Below are 20,610 nucleotides of genomic sequence, written 5' to 3' on the forward strand. Positions count from 1 at the left end.
TACTTTTTATATTTTTATATTTTTAATTTGAATTTTAATTAATTATATGAAAATAAAAAATATATTTTTTTGTATTTTTTAATTTTAATTAATAAAAAATATATTTTCACTATTTTAAAATTAATTAATTATAATTATAATTTTTAATTTTAATTATTTATATGAAAATATAAATAGTTAATGATAGTGAAAGAGAAAGAGGAAGAGAGAGGGAAAAGGGAGAAACAGGCAAAATGAGAGTAAAGATAGAAGATGTTAGTTAAGGGCTATACTGGCATTTGATTATATCCACGGTTAAAATTAACAGAAGGATTAATTATTAAATGGGATGAAACGTTAAGAATTAATTAATTTAATTTTTAAAATAACAAGATAATTATTAATATTGACAAATATGAGGGACCCAATTGTAATTCTCCCTTTGAAATAAATTCAAGCATAAATGTTCATTTAGTAATTTTGCAATAACTCCCAATTAAGACTGAAAGAAGTTTCAAAGAAGCACTTAATAAGAAACAATCCAACCACAGTTGCAGCAGTCATAAAAAGCGAAGGCTCTCGACCTCACAATCAAACAGTTCTCTGCTTAGGATTCGAATGCTTCTAAAACACAAAAAATATTATCTTGGAAAAGTGGACTTGTCATCTGTTTTTCTCCTCTTCTTATTTTGCACTCTTTTGTTCCTGGTAATATTCCATTTTCATACCTTTCGCGAGAGGGCTCGTCTGTTCACAGGAAGAAAATTAAGAAGAAACTAAAAGAAAAACAAGAAGCAATGAGCGAGGCAGAGCTAATATTCGTTCCAGCTCCTGGAGTTGGTCACATAGTTTCCACCATTGAATTTGCTAAGAGTCTGATCCTCCGTGATAATCAAATACTGGTTACCATTCTCGTCATGAAACTGCCCATCACTCCTTTTATTGATGCATACACCAAATCACTCACTGCTTCCCAACCCAATATCCGTCTCATTAACCTCCCTCAAGTGGATCTTCCTTCTCCTGAACTTTTGGCCAAATCTGTAGAAAGCTATATTTGTGCCGTTATCGAAAGTCACAAACCCCATGTGCAAAAAATTGTCTCTGATATCATATCTTCCAGATCTAGCTCAGATTCGTTTCCAGTTGCAGGGATAATTCTTGATTTCTTTTGCGTGTCCATGATTGACATTGGAGATGAATTGGGCTTGCCTTCTTTTATATTCTTGACATCCGGTTTAGGATTCTTGAGTCTCATGCTTTATCTACCCTCACGCCATGAACAAATTGGCACTGAATTTAGCTTCTCTGATTCTGAGGTTTTAATTCCAGGTTTTGCCAATCCTGTTCCTCCAAGAGTTTTGCCTGAAGCTGTGTTTAACAAGCATGGTGGTTATGCTGCTTATGTTAAGATAGCTCAAAGGTTCAAGGACGCAAAAGGTATTATAGTTAATACATTTACCGAGCTCGAATCTCATGCACTTGAGTCCCTTCGTAATGGCCAGAACCCTAAGATTTACCCGGTTGGACCGGTGCTGAACTTGAAGGGTCATCCGCATCCAGACATGGACCATGGTCAATGGGACAAGACCAAAAAGTGGCTCGATGAGCAACCTGAATCATCTGTGGTGTTCTTGTGTTTTGGAAGCGCAGGGGCATTTAGTATATCCCAAGTGAAAGAAATAGCTCTCGGTCTGGAGCAGAGTGGGTACAGATTCTTGTGGTCCATGAGAGTTCCTCCAGTACAAGATGAAGTCCCTAAATTCAAGAACCCAGAGGAGATGTTGCCAGAAGGATTCTTGCAAGGAATAGAAGGGAGAGGAATGATATGTGGGTGGGTACCACAGGTAGAGGTGCTAGCCCACAAGGCCATAGGAGGGTTCGTATCTCATTGTGGGTGGAATTCTATCTTGGAGAGCTTTTGGTATGGGGTGCCTATTGTGACCTTGCCTATTTATGCAGAGCAGCAGCTTAATGCATTTACAATGGTGAAGGAACTGGGGCTGGCAGTGGAGCTGAAATTGGATTACAGGGCAAATGGAGATCTTGCGAAGGCAGAGGAGGTGGAAAGAGCTGTGAAATGTGTAATGGAAAGTGATAATGAGGTAAGAAAGAAGGTGAAAGACGTGGCAGGAATGGCGAGGAAGGCAGGGATGGAAGGGGGATCTTCATCAACTTCAATCTTAGAGTTGATCAAGGACTTCAAAAAATTTGTGTGAATCATTGTTGGTATTGAAATAGAAAAGGGGAAATAAGGTGATTGCCAGATATAAAAACAATAAATTTCTAATTAGGAATCTCTTTCTTGTTTTGTTTTGAGAAACGTGTGTTGATGAGATCATTCTTGATTTTCTTGGTTTTATATATTTATTGCGAGGAATCAAGTCTGTCAAAAATTTCAGTTGGCGCTCTTTCCGTTGTATAAAAAAATGGAAGAGAAATCAATGCTTTAGTGATTTACAAGGCGTTGCTTTATTATATTCTCTCGTCACTTTTTGTTCTTAATTAGTAGAAGTGTCAAACATTCTTTTACGTGATTTTAGATGAAACATATCATTTATCAAAGAGATAATTATATAAAATTTATATATTAAATAAATAAATTTAATTATATATATTATATTTTAAATTTATAATAAATTTAATTTAAAAAAAATTTAATTTCATATATTAAAATTATTCAATGAATGATATATATATATATGTATATTTATTTATTTATTTACTAATCACCGAGTATGTTTGAATTATCTTTATAATTATAAAATTTTAAATTTAAATTTTAGTTAAAATTAAATAAATTAAAAAATATTAAAGACGATAAATTTAAATTTTTATAACTTTAAAAATAAAAAAAAATTTTATTTGACACAATTATTATACAATGATTTAATTTTAATTATTATTATATTAAAATTTATATTAATTTTATTATAATTAATAATTATAATAAAATTATTACATGTATGTTAATTTTATTATATAATTTTTCATTGAGAAGGGATAATAAATAGTAGACAAGGGCAAGCAACCAGAAAACAATGTTATTGTTTACTTTTGGCTTCAATAAGAAACCGCATCCGCAAATGAGGCAACGGCCTAAACAAAGGGGAAAATGGCAACTCTAAACAGTTCGCTTCTCTCTCTTCCCCATAGCCCAAACCCGCCCATTCTAACTGTCAAAAACGACCGTCCCTCCACGAGCCACCCACAAACCCACTCTCTCATCGACCAATGCACCAACTTAAAGCATCTCAAACAGCTCCATGCTCAAATGCTCCGTTCGGGCCTCTTTTTTCACCCTTACTCAGCCAGCAAACTTTTCGCTGTGGCTGCTTTCTCATCCTTCTCCAGCCTCGACTATGCTCGCAAGGTGTTCGACCATATTCCCCAGCCAAATCTCTACACTTGGAACACCTTCATTCGTGCTTTCGCTTCAAGCCCAGAACCCATTCACAGCCTTTTGATATTTATCCGAATGCTTTATGAGAGTCTAGATTTTCCTAACAAGTTCACTTTTCCATTTGTTATCAAAGCTGCTGCGGGGATTTCTAGTTTGCCTGTAGCTCAAGCTATTCACGGGATGGTCATTAAGGCCTCGTTGAGTTCGGATTTGTTTGTTTCGAACTCTCTTATACATTGTTATGCCTCGTGTGGGGATATGGATTCGGCTTATTTAGTCTTCTTGAAAATTGACGAGAAGGATGTTGTTTCTTGGAATTCAATGATTACGGGGTTTGCACAGGGAGGTTGTCCTGAGAAGGCACTGGAATTATTTCAAAGAATGGAGGTGGAGGATGTCAGTCCTAACTATGTGACAATGGTGGGTGTTTTGTCTGCCTGCTCAAAGAAGTTGGATTTGGAATTTGGGAGATGGGTTTGCCAGTATATTGAGAGGAATGGGATTCATCTGAATTTGACTCTGAGTAATGCGATGCTTGATATGTATGTGAAAAATGGAAGTATTGAAGATGCAAGAAGATTGTTTGATAAGATGGAGGAGAAAGATGTTGTTTCATGGACAACTATGATTGATGGGTATGCAAAAGGGAGGGACTTCGATGCAGCTAGGAGTATATTTTATGCCATGCCTAGACCAGAAATAGCTGCGTGGAATGTGCTAATTTCAGCTTATGAACAGAATGGGAAGCCAAAGGAGGCTTTGTCCATTTTCCACGAATTGCAGCGTAGTAAGACTGCAAAACCAGATGAAGTTACGCTTTTGAGTACACTTTCAGCTTGCTCTCAGTTGGGAGCAATAGATATAGGTGGATGGATCCATGTGTACATAAAGAAGCAAGGGATTAAGTTAAACTGTCATCTCACAACATCGCTTATTGACATGTATTCTAAATGCGGTGATCTAGAGAAGGCGCTTGACATTTTTTATTCAGCTGAGATGAGGGATGTGTTTGTTTGGAGTGCCATGATTGCTGGTTTGGCAATGCATGGTCGTGGCAGAGCTGCTATAGATTTTTTTGTCAAAATGCAAGAAGCTAAGGTGATGCCCAATTCTGTGACATTTACCAACTTATTAAGCGCTTGTAGCCATACAGGACTAGTGGAAGAGGGAAGGATGTTTTTTAATCAGATGGAATCAGTTTACGGTGTTGTGCCTGGAATCAAGCACTATACTTGCATGGTTGATATTCTTGGTCGTGCAGGCCATCTGGAAGAAGCTTTTGAATTGATAGGGAAAATGCCAATAGTTCCGAGTGCTTCTGTGTGGGGAGCACTACTTGGAGCCTGTAGAATCCATGGGAATGTTGAGCTTGCTGAAATTGCATGTGGCAATTTGCTTGAGATAGACCCTAGTAATCATGGAGCCTATGTGCTTTTATCCAATATATACGCCAAAACAGGGAAATGGGACGGCGTGTCTGGATTAAGGCAGCGTATGAAAGTTTTTGGAATCAAGAAAGAACCAGGTTGTAGCTCAATTGAGGTTGATGGTATCATTCACGAGTTTCTTGTGGGAGACAACTCTCATCCGATATCCAATGAAATCTACTCAAAGCTTGATGAGATAGTAGATAGGCTGAAATCTGCTGGTTATGTGCCAAATGCATCCCACGTTCTGCAATTTGTTGAAGAAGACGACATGAAGGAGAAGGCCCTTAACCTTCACAGTGAAAAGTTAGCGATCGCCTTTGGGCTTATCAGATTGGGTCCATCACAACCAATCAGGATTGTGAAAAATCTTCGTGTTTGTGGGGACTGTCACTCAGCGGCTAAGCTCATATCTATGCTTTACAACAGAGATATAATATTAAGAGATCGGTATAGATTCCACCATTTTAGTGGGGGAAAGTGCTCATGTATGGATTACTGGTGAATATAAGTAGAATTTGGTTTGAAGAATTCTCCCCTACTCTCTAGAAAATGATGTTGATCCTTGGTAAGTTGTTGGATGAAAATAAGTGAATAAAAGCAGAGATAAAGCTCATGGTCTCAATTCTCAAGGAATTACAAAATTGGTCTGTGAAGATTTCTTAAATCGTCTCTTACATCATTGGTATCAGGAGATTAACAGGAAGGCTGAGAAACAAAAAAAATTGTGAATTCTGTCAAACATTCTCCTGGAAGCCAGTTTATTGAATGTCTTTTTTAACCTAGGATGGGAGAAAACTGTATCTCGTAAGATTTCACAACTTAAAATAAGTTTAAAAAATATAATTATATTTATATAAATAGATAAAATTTCATAAAAATAATAAAATTATATATAAAAAAACTTTCTAATATATATATATATATATATATAATAGCAGAAACAATAGTAGTTACTATATTTAAAAAAATAAAAAAATAAAAAACAATGTTCAAATAAATAAATGATAATAAGTTTGATAAATTAAAATATAATATTTTAAATTTTAAATATATAAAATCGTAAACCCGTAAAATCATGCAAATCGATTCATGATTTTAATAATTATTAATTATGATTCCTATTATTTCATTTGCAAACCTTCGAGCTAGTTAATAATTTGATTCTATGTGGTAGTTGTGGAATCTCTTATCTCTGTTTCTATGGTTTGCCAAGAGATGTATATATTTGAAAATTTTGAAGCAAACTTAGATGTATTTATGTGTTAAGTTTTGCAGATACAAATTAACTTGGTAAGAACGTTGTTGAGGACACCTAGGTGTACTCTCTTATTTCTCTGTCAATTGTAGTGCTTTTCTTTGTAATAATAATAATAATATTTAGTGGAACACAAGTTGTATAACAAGGTGTCATTCACATCTTTTTCTTGCTTAGATTTAATGGGTCATTACTAAGAAAATAAATTTATTTTCTTTTCCTTTTATATAATATGTAAAAAAAAAAAAGAAAAAAAGAATGGAGGTATTTGTAGAAGCATAGTGAGATGGGAAATCAAATCTTGACCAAGCATCAATCAAACAATGCTAATAAATCGAGTAAGATGCTTAAAACTCTCTGTATGCGTTGAAATTAACAAAGAGAATCAAACTGAGCCACGTGTCAATATCCCATTGCCTCCTCCCAGCTTTACTTTTGCATTCCCAACAAGTATATATATATCGCACAACCCTTTGAAATTCTTCATTCTTACCAATACAGATACTTGCATTGCATCTCGGGCAATCCAAGATCTTTCTCCTTTTTCTTAACCACTAATGGAGGCTATAACTGGCTTTTCCGCTAAGATCTTTGCAATAAATGGCAACAAAACTGCATCACCCTCAACGTTAACTCAACTGGGTCGATCTGCCTTTGCCTTTTTACCATCTCCAACTTTCAAGAAACTACACATTGATCATTTGGTTTCATTTCGATCCATCGCTAAATCTCATGTGGCATCTGGTGCTGCTGAGGTATCCTTTGTCATTATCACAAAAATTGGTTTCTTGTTTCTTTAATTAAATGGCATGCATCATGTTCTTCCTTAAAAATTATATATATGTTGTTTGATTATGGAAGTTGCAGTGCTTCTTAAACACATTTATGCACGGACCATTCAATAGTTTGTAGTTATTTCTTCTTTCCTGTATTAATTGTTATGACTCTTGAAATTTACAAGTTCAATTCTCATGCTAAGATGCATATCTTACTATGATGTTCTACATCATACATGAATTCCATCATAATTTATAAATGCTTCTTTAAAAAGTAGTAATAATAATAATAACAACTAAGGTTATATTCATTGAGATTTTCTCTCTTTTTCAAATCCTTCTAAAGTTGAAATTGGTTCATATTTTATATTTAAATTGATTACAATTCTATTAGCAACTCAAGACTGGACATTTTAAGTTATGCTTACTTTAGTATAACTTCTTTATGGGAGTTAAATTAAGGGGTTTTAGTTTTACAATTTTTTTTTAATGACATATTCATTAGATTTAAATATACATCTGTTATTTCCATCAGGTGCTTCTGCATGCTAAATCATATCAAAATGGATTGCATACAAACTGGTTTTTCATTAAGCAATTGTTCTGATGTCATTTAGCAAATGTTGTTATTATCAGTTCTTGGAGGTATGCTGAGTTTTACTTACCAATTCCTAGAGGTAGTCAAAGAACTCTGCCACTTTACTTGCACTAGGTTCTCTAAATTTTCTTTTTCTTTTCTTTTTTGCCGGTTGTTGATTGAGCAATTACTCTAACTAAATTCATTGTCATTTCTTGTGTAATATTAAGTTTTTCTTACTAAGCTAATTCTTTCTATACGAATTTGGGTGTATCATATCATGGGAACTTGATCAAATTATGATCATGTTAATCCAAAAGTTTTAGCTTGATTGTTCATCTGTCAAATAGGTGTCAGACATGGAAAATGCTGTGGCTGGAATCCCAAAAATACGTAAGTAACATAATTCTCCACTCCCCACATTCTTGGATGCAAATATAACTTCCCAATAATCAATAATTCGAAGCTTCTGTCTTTCTCAGAAAGATCAAAGACTGCACATGTGAAATTCCAGTTGCAGAAGGAATGCATGTTCGGTGATCAGTTTCTTCTGGTGGGTGATGACCCAATTCTTGGTTTGTGGAATCCTACAAATGCTGTACCAATGAACTGGTCAGATGGGCACATTTGGAGTGTTGAATTGGTAAGAAAGAATTTTTAGAAGAATAATTTTATGATCTGAAATCATCTGATGTTAACTTTTTCTGAATTCTGTTTAGGATGTACCTATTGAGTCCACTATCCAATTCAAGTTCATCATCAAGCAAAGCAATGGAGATATGTTTTGGCAGCCTGGCCCAGACAGAATTTTCAAGAGCTGGGAAAGCAAGGGCACTGTTATTATTGCAGAAGATTGGGAAAATCCTGAAGCTCAGAAAATTACAGAGGAGCTTCATCAAATGGAGGAACTCATGCCTAATATAAACAATGGCTTAATGTTTTCAGGTAACATTGCCTATGCAGAAGACAAACTGAACGTTAGCAGTGACTTCTTCACCAGAGAAGGTACAACCTATCCAGTAGAGGGACATCTAAATACTTCAAACGAGAGCCTCAAGTCAGAAGAATCTGTGGGAGACATAAAAGAGGACCCAATGAAGAAAAACAATGCTAGGGCACTAACTGTCAAGAACCCCATGACTGTTGAGGATGAAGAAAACAGGTTCGGTTATGAAGATGGTTGTGTTCTTGTACCTGGTTTGACGCCTATGCAGGTGGTGCCTAGGGAAGAAGCACTCTCTAGGGAACTGGGATCCATAATTGGCGATGCTTCAATTGGAGTTGATGCAGCTATGGAGTAGAAGATGCCTCAAGTACCTTTTTATGAACCAAAATGTTCATTCCCTTCCCTATGTCTTTGGTAGCCAGAAGCTCCATCCATTCTCATTACATATTATTTCTGCTGATCTAAAGCTTGAAAATGATTTGCGTAAATATGGATCTTGTTTGGCTTTTCTATCATCTTTGACTCTTGGTTAAATATAATATTGAATTTGTTGTTTGTTGGGACAAATATACTTGGGATCTAATTTCCAACCGAAACTGACCTTCCTAGAACTCTGTTTTCTAACCGTGCTGCCGAAATTACAGTACCGAAAATCATGGCCTAGCATGAATAAACCTGAATAAAGGAAATCTACTTAAACCGTAGGGATGGAGATTGTTCTCGGTTTTGACCTTACCCCTCCAGCACATATCAATTTCCTCCTACTCCACTTGCTCTGAAGTAGGGACAAGGTCTTTTTATTTCTAATTCGTCCTGATAATAACATATTGTATATATATTTCTTTAAAAAATATTAATTTACTTTTATATATTTAAGTACTTAAATATTATAATAACCTTGATTCTCTACAGAAAGGAGACGGAGGGAGCTGCCCCGTCGCTATCCCCATGCAAAGCCATTAGTTAGAGCACAATGATCTAGTACCCCCATCTTCAGGCTTCATGTACATTTGCTTAAACTGCTTGAAAAGCAAAACAAATTTGTCAATTGCTTTGTCTTATGCATTTAATAATGACACTGTAGATTACTAATCCTATAACGACACTGTAGATTACTAATCCTTAGGATTATGAAGTGCTAATCAGTTTTATGGTCGCTAACCTAACCTTTCAATTTCATACAACACGAAGCATTCACCTGCAGAAAAGAAAGCCAACACAACCGGGACAGAATAGGAACCCCATATAAAAGCATAACAAGCACAAATTACTTGGATAGATGAACTCGATATAAAGTTTCCATCAAATAACCGCGTGGAAAATTTGAACCAAACATATTAAGTATTTCTGGTCACACACGCATTGAAGAAAAACAAGATACATGAAATTGGCAGTTGATTGACCATGGCCGCCTCATTTTTAAACGACTATAATTTTATATCTAGTGAATACGAAGTGAAAAATATAATCTCATCTTAAATACGAAGTGCCACTATGCATTATTCTCTTACTCTTTGCATTACAGACAAAAGAGAGTCCACCCCCGCCCGCTTTTCTCTCTCTTTTCTGAGAAAAAGATGTTAAAACTACTAAGAAAATTCATCCAGTTGAAACAATAATCATGTCATCAAATGTCCTGCACTATCACGTTGTAAAAGAGAAGATGTTTCATGTCACTGTTTAGAATCTAAGAAAGGCAAACATAAACCTTAACCACTCTTAGAATGACCCTGTTGCATATTGGCAAGCCTGAACACGGTTCTAGGAATTCTCATCTCTCTGATTTGCGCCTGTGAACATCTCTTTCTCTGTGACGACTCGACAATGAATCCCTACCATGGGTGGACCAGTTGTCTCCTCTATTATCTTGGTCTTCTCTAAGATGGAATTCTGATTCGTGCCTTTTAGATCTCTTTTCTTCCTTCCAGTCATCATCGTCTCTTGACCTTGGCTCAAATCCATCAACATCATGCCTTCTCAATCTCCTTTCATCCCTCTTATAATCATCTTCTCTTGACTTTGGCCCAAATTGTTCGTCTTCAAACTTTCCCAATCTCCTTTCATCACTCCTATTCCTAAAAAAATTTTCTCTTAACTTTGGGTCAAATTCATCATCTCCATGCCTTCTTGATCTTTTTTCATCTCTGTTACGATGATCTTCTCTAGACTTTGGCTCAAATTCATCGTCTTCATGCCTTATCAATCTCTTTTCATCTCCTCTATGATAATCTTCTCTTGATTTCCGCTCAATTTCACTACCATCATGCCTTCTCGATCTCTTGTCCTCCCTCCTATCACTCTGTTTAAGGTGGCTCTCTGAAGGCCTCTCACTGTCAGATCTTTTCTCACTCTTTTTGGAACATCAAACTTGTCATGTCCCCCATCTTGGAGTTTTATCCTCAGGACCCCATCCTGTGTTTGCAGCTCTCTGGAAGCAGAAAGAATGCAAAGTATAAACAGGTGCCTCAGCATTAATTGAAATGCAAAATATGTATTTAAAACCTAAATCTTAGCAGCAAATTCAAAAATACCAAACTTTACTTCTTGTTCCCTAATCTACAAAGCATTTCAACATTTTGTTAACAAGGAAATTTGTAAAAAACCTTAACTGATGAGACAGCTAGAATGATGAATTATCAAATAAAGTTTTCAAATCCAAAACCAATCAAGAAAGTTCCAAAGCAAACAAAGAATGACAAACAAACAGAAAGTAATCATGTAGGAAAGCAAAATTTTGCCTCCATCAATCATCCTTCACTATTATCAATTATGACAATATGGTTAATGCCAAAATGTAAAAAATGGGCAGTTCCAAACACAATATTAGTATCTGGGTTCAAAAGTATCAATTAAAGCATAGTAACACTGACCATTAATGCAATCTGAAATCCAGGTTAACCATCTGCAACCCACCCTTTTTTCTTTTCTTTTCTTTTTTTTTTTTTTGGGGGGGGCCGGGGGTTTGTGATCATCATCTGCTACAGTGCTTAGGAGAAAGAAAAAGAACAGGAGTTAAGAGCACAAAATTCCCAGAAATAAAGCAGTGTAATAGACTATGATACAGCTAGATCATGTGGACATTAGGGGTGTACAATTCATAGGTCGGGCTCACTTGTCCTGAAGGTGGTCATTAGACTAAATCAACAATTTTAAATTAGCTTTAAACTTTCTGTCACTAGAACCAACTGACATGCATTGAAACCATTTCCAACACATTGGCTTCACTAGGTTATTCAAATTATGCAAACAAATGCAGCCCATAAAAAGCAAAAGTTTTTGGAAAGAAAAGTAAAATTAAATATATATATATATATATATATATATATATATATATATATATATATATATATATATATTAAAAAGACAAATCAAATATACATTTCCAGAAATCTTTGACTACTGTGTTCATAATCAAATAAGAACCAAGAAATTAGTAACAAGTATTGACTTGTCAACTTGGCTTTTCTCAGTTGTGTTATCTGTACTGAAAATTCACACGCAAATATTGCAGCCAATAGCAAATAGATTGCGTTGCTGAAAATGGCCGATATCACATGTAATGCAAACAATTTAGATTCTTCCTTTATAGTTCACATGCTTAAGTGCTTCAAGCAATTGGAGTTTAAGCAAAAGAAATATTACAGAGAGAAGGAAGAAGAGAGAGACAAAGGAGTGAGAGTGACACCGTAAATGAGATGGATGTGAGGAAATTAACAAAGACTTGTTAGCAAATAAAATGATAAAAAAAATTGTAGACACCATATTTTGGCCGACCTTCGAAGGCAAGGACCTTTTAAAATTGAAATTTTATTATCCGCTCTCAACAGATGTCCCTAATCACAGATAGCTTTTCTAGACTTACCGATTGTTCATCCCTGGAACAAATCGATCTCACGCTCAAGTTAGATGGTTTTCCGATCTCTTTGCCTTTGTCAGATAAGTTCAAGTTAATATTGGGTCTCTAGACTATCCAATCTTGCCTACTGATGTTCTCCGATCTCTCTGTGTACAAATATCGCAGAACTTCATTTGACTAATGTTGTGATTAGGCTTCTCGCTCGAATTCCCCAGATATTCCTAAAAATGAAGTTAAGGTTTTTATCTGGTCTAATAATGGTTCCGACCTTAAAAGTTCAGGCCAGTGTCAAATCTTTGCAATTCTAATATTCTAAAGTTCTATTAGGTATTTGGTCATGGCTCCGTCCAATCTCATGTTCGCGTATAATATTTTTTCGATCTCTTATCTTTTGATTAATAGTCGCTCTAATGTTCAACTACATTCAATCAATTAAGTATTTAGACAGTTTTGATGCTTTTCGATCTAATCAAGAAATTGAACATAAAAAGGCGTTAATTCATTCTAGAAAATAAAATATACAAGTCAATTAGCGAGGGATCCTCTCTGCCTTGCTCCCCGGTTACATTCCTCTCTCTCTCTCCTCACCCTCTGGCTCCTCATCGCTGTTCTCTTCGACCTCTGGGATGAGCTTATCCATCCAGGAGAAGTCCTCCTCAGGATAACACTTCTTTAGTTCGGCTAGGAGGTCGTTATGGGCGTTCACATATGCCTCAGCCTCTTTTGTAGTGCTCTCCTCCTCCTTGGCCTGGAGCTCTTCCTCCTTCGCTTGAAGTTCCTCAGCAAAACGAGCGAGATCGGCAGATCGATCAGCTCGAGAGATTTCAAGTTCCTGCTCCACTTCGGTTATCCTCTCTTTGCACTGCTTCACCCGATCTTCCAGTTTGGCGATGTAATCATTGGCAAAGGAGAGCTGAGCCTTTGCAGCTGAGGCATCCTGGACCGCCTTAAGAATCTCCTTCCTTAAGACGTGGGCTTTCTCTCTGATTACGTGTTGGTTTGCAATAGCCTCCAAGCCCAAACTCATTGTCTGAGTCAAAATATCGTCAATGCTCTCCTCAGCCAATCGGTTCCGATCTTCTTGGAAGCAGATGGAAGTGCCCATGACCTTAATTAGACCAGGATTCCCTCGAGCGGAACGGTTTCTTTCCAGTGATTGAATAAGGATTTGAGCTCCTCGAGAGAACGTTATAACAATAGGGCCAGAAGACTCCCCTTCTACATTGGAAGAGATCGGAGGAGGCGGACATTCGATCTGCTGAGGAGGAGAGACGACGACCTCTACTTCTGAGACCGGCTGCTCCTGAGGTCGAGGAGAAGAGCTCGGTGCTTTTACCAAGTCTTGGCGAGGTGTTTGAGCAGCGGTGGCAGTGGCCTCCTTCATCGCTCGTACCTTTCGGGAAACCTCCCTCTTTCGCTTGCGGCTTTCTTTGGAAGTGTCACCACCCGCCATACTTGCACAAAGGAGAAGTCAGTGAGTTCACTAAGGTTGAGAGACTAGAGATCTAGATTGTACTGGTAGCAGGACCGAGGTCAGAAAGCTGAAACTCGTAATCTTCGACGGAGATCAGTAGCATCATCCACCATTTCAGTTCGGCTATCACCGCATCTAAGCACGAATATTTATGGGTGGCCGCCTGAGTTTTTAATTCCTTTACCATGGGGTCCTCGTCTTTATTTAAAGCAAGATTCTTAGGGAGTTGGGGGATCAGATAATTCCAATTACGTGGGATCCTCTGAAAACCGTTTCGATCCTTGCTCCCAAGGATGAAAAACTGATCATTCCAGTTCTTCAGCGAAGAAGGGAGATCGGTGAAAAACCCACAGTTCAGCTTTTCTTGAAAGAATAAAATTCGTCATCCTTTCTTCGGGAAAGCCTATGCAGCTCGGCAAAGACCTTAGCCGTGGGCTCCAGTCTCTTGGCTCCGTAAAGGCCTCTGAAGGCTACTAAAGTCCGCTAGGAGTTCGGATGCACTTGAGCTACCGAGACATGGTGGAACTTTAAGACAGCCTTGTAAAATCCATCCAAGGGAAAACGGAATCCGGCCTTCAGCTGCTCCTCATACACTATGATAAAATCGCTTTCTTCAAAGAAGTGATCGGCCCGAAGATCACCATGGCATTTGATCAGTTCAAAAGAGTTAATTCGCAGATTGTACTCATGACTTATGGATTGGAGATCGGTTTCTCTCAGGATGTGGCGACTCATCAATCGCGATTTTCCTTCTCGAAGACATTCCTCGCTGTCGGTATTGGGCCGTGCAGGAATGATGGTCTTTGGATCATCCACCTGGTCTAGTCGTGTCGCCTTCTTCCGAAGTCCACGAAATATTGACGGAAAGCGGGCTCGTAGCTCTCTAACCCTCGGTATCACTCATTTTCACAAAATAAAAAGGAAAATTAACCGAGAAAAGATCAAAACCCTTACTGGAGTGTGAATCAGCGCCTGAAAACTTTAGAAAGCAAGAGGAAGTGTTGAAATCGCTAGAGAAAGGTCTGAAAATGACATAAGGAAACAAATGACTCACCCTTCTCCTACTTATACCCGTCTGAACATTAAATGCTCACGAAGTCCCAAGTAACGCATCAGTTAGCGGGACCGGGCCGCCTCTTTGATACGTCGCAAGAAGGTTCTAGAAACATAGTAAAAAAATCGGATAAATGAGATCGGTCAACTAAGGTCATCGGATCGAACAAACTTCCAAACCCACGGATCGGCAAATGGCGATTCGTCTAAGAATCAGATCGAGTACACTTATTAGAGATCGGAAAATGACCAATGCAATAACAAAACAAAAACATTCAAAGTAAAAATTTCATTTCATTTTTAAAAGATCTGATTACATCAGTGGGGCGATCTCAAGTACATCATTTGGGCGATATCAAAAGATCTGATTACATCATTTGGGCGATATCAAAAGATCTGATTACATCAGTTAGGCGATCTCAATTACATCATTTGGGCGATCTCAAAAGATCGGATTACATCAGTTGGGCAAATGAGAGAAATCGGGAAATGAAGGGACCCGATGCAAGAGATAGAGATCGGAATAATGACCCAAAAAGGGGATGGTCATAATGGGAAGATCGAAAGAAATAGGAGACGACCTATAGAGATCGGAGAGCACAGAGTGGTGAAATAACTTCCGGTTAGAATTTTTAACTAACTCTCTTCATCGTCAGATCCGAGTTAGTTAAAGTATTGCAGGCATGATCAGATCCTCACCACACATCTCATTTGCAAGGACGCCCTCCTAACCGCCAGACGCCAAAACAGTTAAAGCACCCCTGTACATCCCGATCTCCACCGTTGATCATAATCGTAAGGATAGATCAGGAGTCCTTAGATCAAAAGCAGATGACAGATTCGATGCCTTTTATTCCTAGCCTTTAGATCCATTTCGTAAGACAAGACCCCTGACCGTTGGATTAAGAAGAGAAAGGATAGATATTCTAAACGGAATCCCGACCCTCCATTTTGATTTTCTTTAATTCTCAGACATCGGATTATGTTCTTTTGAATCTAAGCCCTCCATCTCCCCCTGGTGAGATCCTGACCCTTCATTTTGGGCACCCGTTCCCTATAAATACCTGCATGCAACACTGTGGAGAAAAAAAAAAGTGACGATTATTGTGAAAAGACTCTGGGTTTTGATTCAGTCTTGCTACTTGTCATTTTGAGCTTTCGAAGTATTGAGAAACTTTAGAAACCAGTTTTCTAAAGTATTTCACTAAAAGGAGCTCTAAATCCTGAGATTCTCATTTTCAGTGCCTGTGCACAAATTTGTGAAACCATTTTCATTTCGTTTTATCCCCACCGCCCTAGTATTAGTACATTACTCTCCGAGCTCAACTTCGTTCCGATCCATTCTCATTACCTCGGGTAAGCTCAAGTCCTTCAGTCGTCAGCTTTCATCTCTCCAAGATTTGTGGATACCGGAGTCAGCTCGCCTGTCTCCTTAACTTTCCACAGGTAAGCGCCTAAACTGTTATTTTGTTGAATATCCTTAGTTTGTTTTCTCCAGTTTTCTTTTAAAAGTTTCTTTTATATCCAGTCACATTAAGTCTCAGAATAGGTTATCTAGGCCCGAAGTTATTTCCTATGCCTTCTCTTTCTATTCATTCGTAAACTCCATTATCATCTCTTAGTTTTCATTCCTTTCAAAAGTAGATGTTCGAGTCATCGGCGACTCGTAAATACTCTAAAGAATATAGGCAGGAATACTTTAACATGAGAGTTTTGGTCAGAATAAATGAAAAATGATAAAAGAAAGATAGGTGTAGCAAAGGTCGAATAGGATAGAAACAAAATTTGGTCAAATAAATAATTTATGAGGTCCGGCCTCGGAACGAGCCCAGACGATAATATAATAGATCGGGAATTAAGATAAGTTCGGATCCTGGGCGAGCGATTAAAAAGAGATTGGATGTCACAAATCAAAGAGTTCGAATAAAGCGATCATGCAGAAGATCGGCAAGGAGTTCGGTCTTTCGTCCACCATCTAATTATAAGGTCCCGTAAGCTAGGAAAAGCTTTACACGGGTTTCTTACGCCTTCGGTACTTCATTCCCATATAAAAGAGGTCAAGAAGGACCGTTTACCAGTATCCTTAGTCCAAAGTTCTTATAAAACGCCATTCTAATAAACACATTAAGAGTTCGGGGGAGAGTTCTTACCCGAACTCAGTCTAATTTTTAACGCAACACATTAAGAGTTCGGAGGAGAGTTCTTGCTCGAACTCAGCCTAATTTTTAACGCAACACATTAAGAGATCGAGGGAGAGTTCTTACCCGAGTTCTCAACTTAAAATTCTCAACACTAAGAGATCGAGGGAGAGTTCTTACCCAAGTTCTCAACTTAAAATTCTCAACACTAAGAGATCGGGGGAGAGTTCTTGCCTGAGTCCTCAACTTTAAAATTCTCAACACTAAGAGATCGGGGGAGAGTTCTTGCCCGAGTCCTCAACTTAAATTCTGAACACTAAGAGATCGGGGAAGAGTTCTTACCCGAGTTCTCAACTTAAATTCTTAATACACTAAGAGATCGGGGGAGAGTTCTTACCCGAGTTCTCAACTTAAATTCTTAAATACACTAAGAGATCGGGGGAGAGTTCTTACCCGAATTCTCGGTCAAAATCTTAATAAAATATGAGGAGATCGAGGGAGAGTTCTTACCTGAAATCTTCCGCGTAAATTTTAACAGAATACATTAAGAGATCAGGAGAGAGTTCTTACCCGAATTCTCTTAGCTTAAATCCAAACTAAAACATCACAACTTCAATATTTGAATTAACCCTCAACAAAAATCCATTACACAACACCTATTCACTGAAGGGTCATCTCATGTACTCGTATTCTTGGCAACCCTAAATAGTAAAATATCAAATATTCTTTTTATCCGCACAAAGGATTAACATCATCATTCCACCCCCTAAATTATCAATTTATAAAGAGCACAACATTAAATCTGCTTACCCTTGTTGAGGGACAAGGTGGGGTGCCTAACAACTCCCCCACCCGTATACGGATCCCGAATCTAGAATTTCTGTTTTCAAAGTGGATTTTTACTGTTAAAAATGATTTTCTTTGATTTCCCTCAAAATTAAAGTGGTGACTCCTCACTTTTCCCACTTCGGTGAGAATTCGTCCGGCGACCGCAAAACCCTTGCTACAAGGATATATATAACAAAACCATAACTGACTGACTGGCCAACAATTTCAGTTTATTGGATCAGATTTCACTGGGTTGGGAAGTTATGCTATTTTTTGAACAGCCTACAGGAGATCACATGCACTAATGGTTTAAGATCTCATCTAATACATATCAGTGCTGAGTACAATAGACCACTGAACAAGGATGCAATAGAGCCATATGGCAATAATATGTATTATTTTCAAAAACGTTAAGTGTCCTTAGAACTAAAAGATACACTTGAAAATGATACCGATTCTCTCATTTATAAGTAGCGTACTTCATAATCTCGTATGCCAAGCTGCTTCAAAAAAAGCTAAAAAAGATGATGATATTTGTATGATAATGTCTAACATCAAAATGCAGATGCTTTGAATCTGTTGTGAAATTGATATTAATATGAAATATTAAATTGCTTCAAATTTGTTTTTAAACTTCAAAATATGTGACTTTAGAATAAGCATATAGTAATAAAGGAAATATTGTATATTTAACAGTTTTAATGATATCTTCCGAAATGATCTACTGGTCTTACCTGCTCATCATGGGAAAATTTGCAGCCAGCTCCACGAGTACATTCACCTTTCTGGAAAGCACGGCACACTCCTCGTGCTTCCTTCTTCTGCTGTTGTGTCTCTTCATCCTCCTCGTCTTTCTTCTTGTAGTTACTAACATGATCAACCCTTACAATTCAACCAGCGACCTCGGCTCCATTCAGATTATCTGAAGAAAAACCATAACATACGTAAGTACAATAATTAATTCAGTAACAGTTATCGCTAACAGCTAATGGTAGAGAAAGAGAACCAACCTACAGCAAGATTTGTACTTCTTTGATCCTCATAAGCAATAAATACAAAACCTTTTGATTTACCAGTACCCTTATCTCTAACTAGATTAACATCAACAATCTCCCCATATCTGAAAAGAGTTAACGAGATAGACTCAACCCCATTCCTATGGGAACATTGAAGGGCATTTAGATAGTGAAAGAATATTAGAATAACATTTCTACTGAGACAACATTTCTACTAACATCAACAGAGCAATAATTTCCCTATTCCATAGCACAATGAGCAATGGAAGAGACAAAAAGCAAGGTTTCTACAACATGAGGCACTAGAAATGCTAAAAGCCTAAAAATCTGATGAGGGTTTCGGTTACTCTATTCGGATGGTCCATCTTAGGTTTGAGATGTTCTCAATATCTCTTAGTTAGTGAGATAATCTGAGCTAGAATCTGAAAGAAAAAAGCAAAAAATAAATTGTCGATTGTAAGGAAGAAAAGAAAAATTACTGGGCAAAAACAGCGAGGAGGTCGCCTTCGGTGATATTGAAAGGAATGCCGCCAACAAAAACATTAAGCAGAATCTTTGTATTTGGTGTGCCAGGAAGCGTTCTCTGCTATCCCTAACTCTGCTTCTTTGGAGTTTATGTTCTGAATTCGCTTCACCAGCGTCAACGGATTCATCTTCTCCCCGCTCTCTCGCCGCTTCAAACTTATATTCATTTTTTGTGCATAAAAAAAATTGTTTTACATAAAATATTTAAAAATTAATTAATATAATATGAAAACAAATAGAAGGCTGTAATAATTGATACTGCCTCGGACTGAGCCTGTAGGCAATTGATGAATGTTAGGCATGTATATTTGGAAGTCGCGTAGGAGACCTTTGGCATCTGTTAACTTTCTTGGTGATTCAATATACCCATCTTTGTTTGTCTGCTTTTAGCATGCTACGAAACCCAAGATTGTTTGCAAATCTTCTTAATAGCTAAAGTTAAACATTACCTGAAAGTCTTGACACTTTATCCTGCATTCATGATCTGAAATTAATCCTGAAATCTGGATACAGAGACTCTGCCAGAGGTACAGATTTCATTGAGGCCAAGAGGACCACAAAAGATATGAGCCTATCTGAGTTTCAAGTCGAACTGCTCCTGCTTGCATCACAGCTTAATGGTGATTATGTCTTAAATACTTACCTAGATATAGGCAAAAGCATGACAGTGGGTGAAGCCAATAGATACGCAGAGGATGCAGTTAGGAGGTTTCTAGAAGCTGGAAAGACTGCTCTTAGAGCCGGAGCCAATAAATCTGCAATTGTTACAATGAGACCTTCCCTCTGGAGCCGAATTCCTGTAGTGGACCATGAGAGCTACGTAATAGCCTCTATTTGTTACTCTTGAAACTCTCAGTTGTGCATACGAATTTGAATGCCATTACTGTTGTATGTAAATATTTTATATGGTTGACTATCAAGAACATGATCGATTGTTTTTTATACGGCAATGTCAAATTCATTTGGCAAATATTCAAACCTTCAAATATTCTCCGCGCTTCAATAAGCAAAAGGAGCAGTTTACCTAAGCATTACATTAGGTCCACGTGCAGAGATACGACTAAACCTGTGTAATTTTGTTTGCAATGCACTGATAAAATGTAACAAAACTCTTTAATTAACAATAAAGTGATCTCTGTAATTCGAAATAATAATAATGAAGTGATCTCTAATTATCCAAATTAGCAAGTTATTATTCATATGTTGCTCAACAAGTTAACACGGACGTGAAGCGAGATGCAAATGAAAACGACGCTGTTTTAATGCCATCCGTTTCGTGCAAGTCATTGAAGTAGGATGCGTTACTAGTCAACTCAAGTAATGGCCCTAACAAAAAATAAAAAGGAAATGGGCA

At 37.3% G+C, this 20,610-nt stretch overlaps 3 protein-coding genes and 1 pseudogene across 3 annotated transcripts; 3 read left to right on the top strand and 1 right to left on the bottom strand.

Annotated features, from left to right (window-relative positions):
- Nucleotides 1-532: 532 nt before the first annotated feature.
- Nucleotides 533-2,457, top strand: LOC110649415 (UDP-glycosyltransferase 71K1). Its single transcript, XM_058153028.1, has one exon. The coding sequence runs from the start codon at nucleotides 777-779 to the stop codon at nucleotides 2,196-2,198; it is 1,422 nt and encodes a 473-aa protein (XP_058009011.1). The 5' UTR covers nucleotides 533-776; the 3' UTR covers nucleotides 2,199-2,457.
- A 526-nt stretch (nucleotides 2,458-2,983) lies between these two features.
- LOC110649408 (pentatricopeptide repeat-containing protein At2g29760, chloroplastic) lies at nucleotides 2,984-5,434 on the top strand. The gene has a single exon (XM_021803960.2). It carries the CDS (start codon nucleotides 3,095-3,097, stop codon nucleotides 5,312-5,314), a length of 2,220 nt encoding a protein of 739 aa, XP_021659652.2. The 5' UTR covers nucleotides 2,984-3,094; the 3' UTR covers nucleotides 5,315-5,434.
- A 1,106-nt stretch (nucleotides 5,435-6,540) lies between these two features.
- Nucleotides 6,541-8,933, top strand: LOC110649411 (uncharacterized). Its single transcript, XM_021803963.2, has 4 exons — nucleotides 6,541-6,822; nucleotides 7,771-7,813; nucleotides 7,903-8,063; nucleotides 8,140-8,933. Exons 1-4 carry the CDS (start codon nucleotides 6,625-6,627, stop codon nucleotides 8,719-8,721), a joined length of 984 nt encoding a protein of 327 aa, XP_021659655.2. The 5' UTR covers nucleotides 6,541-6,624; the 3' UTR covers nucleotides 8,722-8,933.
- An 889-nt stretch (nucleotides 8,934-9,822) lies between these two features.
- LOC110649410 (zinc finger CCCH domain-containing protein 25-like) lies at nucleotides 9,823-20,153 on the bottom strand (annotated as a pseudogene).
- Between the last annotated feature and the right edge of the window lie 457 nt (nucleotides 20,154-20,610).

This window comes from Hevea brasiliensis, chromosome 9 (assembly GCF_030052815.1).
Source record: "Hevea brasiliensis isolate MT/VB/25A 57/8 chromosome 9, ASM3005281v1, whole genome shotgun sequence".
NCBI classification, from domain to species: Eukaryota; Viridiplantae; Streptophyta; class Magnoliopsida; order Malpighiales; family Euphorbiaceae; genus Hevea; species Hevea brasiliensis.

What these genes read in the sequence shown, in the direction of transcription:
- LOC110649415 (XM_058153028.1), top strand. Translation starts at nt 777, where the DNA reads ATGAGCGAGGCAGAGCTAATATTCGTTCCAGCTCCTGGAGTTGGTCAC.
- LOC110649408 (XM_021803960.2), top strand. Translation starts at nt 3,095, where the DNA reads ATGGCAACTCTAAACAGTTCGCTTCTCTCTCTTCCCCATAGCCCAAAC.
- LOC110649411 (XM_021803963.2), top strand. Translation starts at nt 6,625, where the DNA reads ATGGAGGCTATAACTGGCTTTTCCGCTAAGATCTTTGCAATAAATGGC. An exon ending in GGCTGGAATCCCAAAAATAC is followed by an intron (nt 7,814 to 7,902) that starts GTAAGTAACATA and finishes TGTCTTTCTCAG; the next exon opens with AAAGATCAAAGACTGCACAT. An exon ending in ACATTTGGAGTGTTGAATTG is followed by an intron (nt 8,064 to 8,139) that starts GTAAGAAAGAAT and finishes AATTCTGTTTAG; the next exon opens with GATGTACCTATTGAGTCCAC.